The 8,742-nt window shown below is 45.4% G+C and overlaps 1 protein-coding gene across 1 annotated transcript in view; it reads right to left on the bottom strand.

The window, feature by feature from the left end:
- EIF4G3 (eukaryotic translation initiation factor 4 gamma 3) overlaps positions 1 to 8,742 on the bottom strand; it is a 161,208-nt gene that overhangs the window by 1,892 nt on the left and 150,574 nt on the right. Inside the window, exons 35-39 of the mRNA XM_019512006.1 lie at positions 6,780 to 6,878; positions 5,616 to 5,762; positions 4,164 to 4,245; positions 2,019 to 2,165; positions 1 to 294 (exon numbers count right to left, since the gene is read on the bottom strand). Of these exons, the coding sequence (XP_019367551.1) occupies positions 113 to 294; positions 2,019 to 2,165; positions 4,164 to 4,245; positions 5,616 to 5,762; positions 6,780 to 6,878 (657 nt within the window). The 3' untranslated portion in view covers positions 1 to 112. The remainder of the gene's footprint in view (positions 295 to 2,018; positions 2,166 to 4,163; positions 4,246 to 5,615; positions 5,763 to 6,779; positions 6,879 to 8,742) is intronic.

Consider the following 8,742-nt stretch of genomic DNA (forward strand, 5'->3'; position numbering starts at 1 on the left):
GGGTTCTGCGCGAGAATTGGCCTTGCTGCACTGTGATTGGCGAAGACGTGAAACTTTTTAAAAAAATACTTAAATTGTTTCTTTGTTTGCTTTGTTTTCTGTATTTTAAGTTTTAATTATCCTCTGATTCCTCTTCCGCCTCCCGTAACCACGTGAAGAACGCGGTGACTGATTTCAGTGCTACTCCTTTCCCGTTCTGCTCCGCCGGGTCCTTGCTGCTTTCCCACTTGTAGAAGGCATCCTCTGATATTACCTCCTCGTCATACAGGCAATCGAAAAACATCCGCAACAAATCTGCAAGGGGGACAACATCCGTTTAGTAGCGCACAGTAGCTGGAAGCCAAGGAAGGAGATGGATAATTACCAGTCTCTCAATAAAAGGGGCCTTTGAGATGAAAAGTGAGGAAGCAAGTACAGGGAATCTCTACTGATAACAGTTGTGTCCTGAGCGTTTGTGCCAGAAGGGTTCAAATCTGTGGCTGCTGCAGCTGCCATACCAAGAGCTGTTTGTTTGTTTTTTAAACTGACAATCTGCAAACTTTGGATGGACAACCAAACTTTTTTACATAAGGGACAAAAATACACACTTGATTTGTGTAGTTCATTATCACAGAAGCGCTTTGATGCCCTCCCCCACATCCCCGGAAGCCAGGGGCTTTTAAAAATTCTCAGTATCACTCAATGCAGCAATTCGCAGTGTGCGGTCGTACCCGCGCTCTGCTGCAGTTTTGTGAAGCAAAACCCGTCCTCTAGCAGTGAGAGCTGAAGCCTCCCTGGGCCCAGGAACATCCAAACCTGAGCCCAGAGACAGACAATCCATCCACCTCCCTCAGCCAGTAATCACCTGCCTGTGTCCCTAGAAACTGTGCCGGGTGCCAGCTGCTCTCCCCCAAATAAACTTCCCCTCAGTGCAAGAAGCAGGAGAGGAAGGGCGGCATCTCTCCGACCCCCTGCTATGCAATGTCTCCACTCTGCCAAATCACAGCGTGCTCCCTCACGAGCGGCCTCCTGACCGTTCCTTCTCCTGCAGGAGGTGGGAGAGAGATGCCTGCATTGCTGGGAATGGGCCCTGAGCAGCCCCCCTTTGCTGCAGCTGCTGCCCCCTGACCTTTACAGCCTGGTCATACATTTTTGGATGACTGGCAAACCAATAGCATGTGGGGCAGTCATGTACCTCAGCGCCCACAGAACATGCTGTGTGACATACTGCACTGAAAGGCACCAGCATGCTTCTGTGGGTGATCCACCCTGAGCCTCCTCGTTTCACCAGTCTTAAAATGCTGACACCATCAACCAGCTGTGCGCTACAACACAGGCACCTACTGCAGGGTTTGATCGTACCCTACTCATCACCCACATGGCTAGAGCGATGGCTACCAATACTGGCATGAGCACAGAGAGAAATGAAAGGCACTGGGACGTTCGGTCGTGCTCTGCCCATTCCTCTCCGAGACTCCCTCACCATTCCAGTTTCTCTTCCAAATACCTGAATGTCACAGCCATAAAAAGCCGCGTTCCGCATCGTGTCTTTGAACTATCACGTATTTTGGACAGGACAGGCAATCTGTCCCACTCAGTCCAAGATCCTGTATACATCTATGGCACAACGTATAAATGCACTGACAGTTAAGGGAGCTGTCACACCCCAAAACTGGCTGGGCATCTTAGGTGTAAGCACAGGACTTTAGTTTTCTCTCACTCCACATCACGGATGTTTCTTAATCTCTCACTGAGTGCTTATAACAGAAGCAGCCAGAGACGATCTCCTTCAGCCAGGAGCTTGGGGAACAGCTTCGCTCTCAAGTCATGAAATGGGTAACCAGGTGCTATAACATCTCAGATATCACCAGACTGACTATTTGCCCCCATCCCTTAAGACCAACCAAATGGTTCAATTCCCTGTTCAGGAAGAACATAACCTCTATCACGCTGTAGCTGAACCCTAGGTGTACATCTGGCAACCTTCCCTCTCATGCTGCATAATCATTTTTCAAATCCTCGACACAGAAAATACTTACTAGGAGGTTGATCAAGTTTTACTATTGATGCTTGTAGTGCATAAAGTGCTTGTAGTTCCTTCTCTGTATCTGAGTCTAGGTACTTGAGTAAGATCGGCACTCTCTGTTTGATAACAGCAGTGTCCACACGGAAGCTAGAAGAGTCCGCTAGAGAAAAGAGAAGAACCAGAGTTACCTTTGGCGGATGCGAGGCAAAGGGAAGGTTTTCCATCATCTTTATTTATTCAGGACACTAGATGGGAAATGGAAGCTAGGTGGTCTCTGAACATGGGCTCTCTCCCCAACAGGAGCGTGTACACTGTTTCTTGGAAGTCCCCAAATCCAAAGAACACCTTCAGAGACAGAGTCATTTGTTCTGCCAGACCCCTACACAGATTTTGTGTATGTGCAACAAAACTGCAATCACCTTAGCTAACTCTTGTAAAGCATTTGAGGATTCAAACCTCTGAAGAACACAGAGGCAAGGGCTGAATTCTTACCTCTGGCTATGAGGTTTCCAGAAGTCACTACAAACACCTGTTCTTTCAAAAGCAAACACAGGAATTGAAACCAGAATCAGAAGTCAAAAGAAAATCTAAGTATATAACAATTGGTTAAGACGTCTACAAAAAGGACTGCAGGCAACTATTTATGCAAAGAGTCCTAAAAATTGTCCACTCCAATTCTCACATGCTACAGCCACAAAAGAGAGGACAAAGCCGAAACACCCTACCATATGGAAAAAACACTTGGCTGCTTTCAGGCAGCATCCCCAGAGAGCACGATTTAGAGAGCTTTACCTCGGTAAAACAGAATGAAATAAAAAATAGACAGAGGTAGTCCAGAAACTGGTAACAGAAGACATTACTGATTTCTGCAGAGCACAGGCCGAGCAGGAACCAGCATATTCATTCTAAGATCTTGCTGCATCTGGACTTTAACGCTAGGTGGCACCAAAAAGATTTACTCTCCCAGGGAAAAAGGAGCTCTGGATTTTTCCTCCCTCTCAAATCCATTCCACAGAGAGAAGAAATCCAGTCGTACTCCTTCCTAGAGCAGACACTTTAAAAAAAGAGAAAGGTTTTTTAAAGCTCTGAGGCCATGTGGGCATCTCCGTCCCTGACCATGGAACACAGCAGCTGCTACGCTCACATGGTCCCTGTTCCTTAAATGGGGGGGGTCACTACAGTATTTAGACCGCACCACTTTCTTTTTCTCTAGCCTCACACTTTGAAGGTAAAACTCTGCAGTCTTCCTGCCCTGCAGATCCTTGGAAACCTCAGCAAAGATTTCACATCCAATATACAGGAGAAAAGGCAGAGCTGCTTGAAAAGAAAACGAAAAACAAGAACCATATCTACAGAATGAGACCAGGGACCAAATGCTGCTGCCTCGTGCATATGGCCGTCACTTGTACAGCTGGAAGCACAAACGGGAATTTTATAAGCGCTTTTTTTTTTTTGTCTTGCCAGATGCCAGTAGTAAAATTACAGAGATTGAAGGGACTGACCAGATGTTTTCACTGGCCAGCAGCACTTAACAAAAACACCCCAGAGGGTCTGATGTTCTCATTTTCTTACTCTAGAGCCCACACTTCCCTTGCAGTTATAATGGCAGTTGCCATTACCATGGCGAAGTTACTGCTTAATGCATATTCAAATAATTGCTTTAAGTGGTCTTTCCAAAGAAAAGATTCCCTTCAAATATAAAACCCCTGCTAGTACTCGACAGACAAGATGATTTCTTTTCCATTATAACCCATGGCTCCAGCTCGTGTGTGGGAACCTGAGATGATACAATAGGTCTGCATGCTTAGCATGGCAGGGGTGGAGAAGAGCTGTCAGTTAAGCCTGGAAAATTAACAAACTGCAATTCGATACAAGTGGCAGTGTATGCTTTAGAGGCCCAGGGGCACTGCAGGCCAGGATGTGAGGGGTCCTGGCAGATCTGCGCTGAAGGAACTGCCATGCCCTGCTGCCGTCTGGCACTTGCCAGTGGTATCAACATCTCAAATTCTGCAACTTGGGACCAAAACCTTAATGTGCATCTGGTTTTGAAATTCAGCGTTAAAGGGAAAAATAAGCTACTAAAAGCTACAGACATCTCCAAATTAATTCTTCCCATATTTGATGATTTTGTCTAGCGGTTACCTTGACAGTTACTTACCTATAATAGCTGCTTTACAAACTGCTGTCATTAAAGCTCTAAGGAATGTAGGTGAACTCATCTGGCTTTCATCTAGATTAGCCTGAAACCAAGAGTAAATGGACCAGTTAAATGCACACTTGTGCACATCAGCGTTTCCAAAATCCACTGCTGAATTTGGCACCAAGCACAAATTCAGCAAAATGTGCTGCAGTAGGAATCCAATTCATCCCCCACGTAAGAGAATTAATCTTCCCCTTAAACCTCTTGAAAATCGCTTTGCTATGTCAACATACACCAACAGAGCTCTTGTGAGCACAGTACAATGTCTGAAAGATGCCCATCCACTAGTCATTCTGCCAGATGCATTCTCAAGTAATAACAATACTTAGTACAATTTCAACACTTCATGTTTTCAAAAGTGCTCTGTATTCCGTGACCAATGAATCTACACAATTCCCCTGCAAGGAGAATCTTATCCTCATCATACAGACAGGAGTTCACAGAATGGCTTATAACAGAGAGCCCAGGAAGGGCCAGGACCAGGACTGACCTTCTCCTAGGTTTTACTGCGCTAGATGGTGCTTACTCTAAAACAGGAGAAAAGTGACACATTTTTAGGGACACCAACAGGTACAGCCAAAAAAGTACAGCAGGAGAACAGGGTGTTCACACTCCTGGGTCAGACGGGGCCTGCACGCAGGCCCCCCATTGGTAACAGCTTGGGAGGGGTTCCACTGTGGCACGGTCCTGCAAACACTGGGCTTGTGTTGGGGCGATGCAGAGGTTGCGTCACAAAGAACCAACATCCCGTTTTACCCCCAAGCTGGGGAAGAGACTAGAACGGTGCGTCTGGTTTTAGAGCGGCACTGCTTCTTGGAAAAAAAATGGTTTTCAGGGTGAAAAACGATGCACTTAACAGGCAATTAGCAAATAACGGGTCAATTTTTTTTCCAGATTTCTTTACAGTTTATTTTCTCTTTACAAATTATGATTAGTGGATGTTAACTTTACAACCAAAACTATCTTGGCGTCTTCTGGGCAGCACAGGACTGGAACAAATTAACCTTTTTATCTGTGATCTTTGGCTGTGCCAAACCATGCTGCATCTTACTGTTACAAAGCTCCTACTGGGAAAGCATTTAAGATGTCAGGCCATGGGTGGGTGCATCACCAAAACGTAATGCAGTCTTCTGAACTGAAAGCTTGGAAGTGGGCACCAATACAACTGATCTGCACCCCATCCAGAGATGGGCATATAGTGGATCCAAACATCTGTCTAGTTCCATGAAGAATGAAAGCTGCAACCTAGAGGAGTTGCTTTGTGAAAGTGTCTAAATACAGTGGCTGGGTACACAGGGGAAAAACACGAAGGTGTGCCAACATGTGGAGCTGACTCTGGAGGGTGTGATCATGTTCCCAAAAAGATGGTCAATACAGTGTGAGCAGGGAGGGTGAAAATGGTCTTTATACCTCTACCCAGTCAAAGATCTGTTCATCGTTTGTCTTGTCCTCAATAATGAGTTTCTCTAGCTGTTTGTTTAGCTCTTCAGCAGAGAGATCTTTCTCTGAAAGTGCTTCTGAGGAACTGGAACAGTCAGACTCTGTGAAGTCCAACTTCTGCAACAGGAGATGTTGTATAATGAGAAACTATTCAAAATACTTTTCTACATTGTATCAAGCTGAACGCAAAAGAACAAGCTGCATTTTACTCTGTTTTACAATATTTACAAATGAACGTGAGTTACTACAATCGTTTACAAGTTCTCTTTCATTCCAAAGAATTATAGAGCAACTCACGAGTCACAGCGACATGCAAGCTATGCACATGAATTCATCTAGCAAAGAAATGCAGTCACCCAAAGGGAAAGATATCCAACACTTGACAATACTTTAGCCCATCAAGTGAAGCAGTGTACACTGTTCAACTGGAACCACATGGAGCTCGAATGCAATTACCAGAGCCGGAATTCCTTCAGGCAGCAGAAACTAACACCCTGCTCTGGCAAACCACGGGCAAGTCCTATGATGATCACTAGTTCCCAGCTCTCGGTTCTATATTTCAGTCCCTGCACAAAGCAGGATCGAAGCAACGGTCCCTGCGCTGACTCAAAGGAAGAGTGCCACCTGCGTCACTGCCAGCACCACAGCTAGGCATTCCCATGGTAGCCTCCATCAAATGGGGACTCGGCTCGGCGTGCACAGCCCAATGGAATCAAAACTCAAAGTGGGAGGTTAAGTCACCCTCATGATTTATTCCACTCCCTTCACAGAGTTTAATCCTCAGTTGAACTGTCCACTCTGTCTTCTCATCACCTCAATATCATGCCTGTAACTCCTTTTCAAAGACATAAGCCAGCTGGTCGCAAATCAGCAGACAGTGCACTTGGGACATTAGAAGATGCTTCCTTTCCTTTCTGAAATCCCAGACAAGGTGTTAATCTAATCTAAATCTAATCCGAACGCACAAAGTACTTCATCTTCATTTTTCTCTCTGCTGACATGTCAGGATAGGAAAGAACTGCACGAGTATGACCACGTGCCAGAAATCAGCAGACCAAATTCATCTCCTGCCAGGCACATCTTATACAAAGACAGCACAGAGCTGTGTCTGAGTGGAGACTGCTCCCAATTTACCTGCTCCATGAGAAAGGTGTGTACGTCCTCCCCTTCCGGTAAATAATCCTTCCAACTGAGGCCAGCCTCCCTCCATAAGGCTCCCACTTTCTTATGGCTCTACAATACAAAGCAGTTGGTTCAGTTTTTAAAACTGGAAAGAAACAGCACAAGTTTAAAACAAACTGGAGTGGCGCAGCTGCATGAAGAGAAATATGGAATTGCTCTGCCTCACCACAGGTTGCCTATCCGTACCCAAAAGGTTGCCGGAAGCCCATGCAGGAGCATTGCAATACCCTAACTTCTACAGGCACATGTAAATGCAGCTGAATGAACAGGGAGTTTTCAATATGTTTAACCAAAGGTGATTTCCATTACAATAAAGGGACCAACAGACAGAGCAAGGCACAAGTACAGAGGATACAGAACTGAAGGTCAGATGACTTGGAGTCTACTTCGCAGTTCTGCTACTCCTTTGCCCTCTGACGCCAGAGAAATCACTTTTCCTTCTACCCCTCTAAATTAATACAACTGGAGCATATAATTTCTGAAAAGTCATTTGCAGTTGTGCAGACATTTTCTACACGTGTCATAAAAACCATGTGCACCTACTAGGCTTCATACCTGCCCTTTCAGAAATCCCCAGTTTTGATACGCCAACTAATATTAGTGATAATGCTACTGGTGATAATCGTTGTAGGAATTATCGTATTTACTCTCATACTACACTCCTTCCTGCCCAGGCAGGGGGTTGGACTTGATGATCTGCTGAGGTCCCTTCTGACCCTAGAATCTACACCTTTCCCCTTGCATCAGCCTCCCAAATTTGTCATAAAAGGGAAGAGGATTTTTCTTTGCTGGAACAGAAGGAGGGTGGAATACAGCGCAGTGTCCATATGCCCCCAAGGGCTGCTGCTTCCCTCTGGCCCCAGCAAACAAGAGACAAAGTCCCATGTAAACCCTCCCACTGTAGTTTGTGCCTGAAGCTGCACTGGAGCCGGCTCAGGGCACGTGGGCTGTGGCCTGTAGTCTGTAGCATCCCGATGAGGCTTGCGGCATGGAAACAACATTGTTATTGACAGGAGCTTATAAAAAGAACTCGTTACAGTAAAGAAGGAATAGTCTTGCTATTACCCTCGCAGGGGTCCAGGGCCTCAGCTTGTTGCTGTCCTGTCACACCAGGAAGTTCCTGATGCCGCACCCAAAGTGTCTCCTGGGGGCCACACTTCCAGGACACTCTGTGTTCCAGGAGGACTAACTATGTCACGCAGTTGGCCACGACTCTGGAAAAAATCTTTTTTCTCTACATTTTGCCTTCCAAAAACAAAGTGCATGCCTGCTTTGGACGGGTGCGGTATGCAGGAAAATATGGTCTCTCTTCCGCAAAGCTGCCCATCCAAGGCTCTCTGGATTTGCTAACATTAATAAATTTGGCTTCACAGCGCCCAGGCACCTTGATAAAAGTGCCTGATTTTCACAGGGAGATGACGGAGGCTCTGGAAGCTGTGTGTTCTTAGCATATTTTTAGAATCAGACCTCTGATTTGGATGATTAATATATATTCCAACATTTAACTGTACACACCCAGGTCTGCAAGTTCTGACCTACGTGACTTCTTAAGTCACATCAGAAGATGAGACGGAGCCAGAAACAGAGCCCGAGTTTTCTGACCCTAGCCCTGTGCTCTGTCCACAGGATCATGGGTCCTCTCCTGGTTTACAAAATGACAAACGAAAAGGCAACCTTCAGTCTAAACGAGCAGAATACTCGTTTTTACTAATAAAACACAAGTTTTTATCCACATTAAGGAACTGGTCTATGGAAAGGTTTCTGGAACAACTGGCCTCAACTGAATGAATGCTTTAAAGAGAGGTGAGGGATTCCATAGGGTCAAGTTAGAGAGTGCTCAGAGTGCATTAGTTGGCTGGACTTTTAAAATAAATAAATAAATAAATAAATATTAATTAAAAAAAAAAAAAAAAAA

The sequence above is a fragment of the Gavialis gangeticus genome, unplaced genomic scaffold (genome assembly GCF_001723915.1).
Source record: "Gavialis gangeticus isolate Ggan-Ray unplaced genomic scaffold, GavGan_comp1, whole genome shotgun sequence".
Taxonomy (NCBI): domain Eukaryota; kingdom Metazoa; phylum Chordata; order Crocodylia; family Gavialidae; genus Gavialis; species Gavialis gangeticus.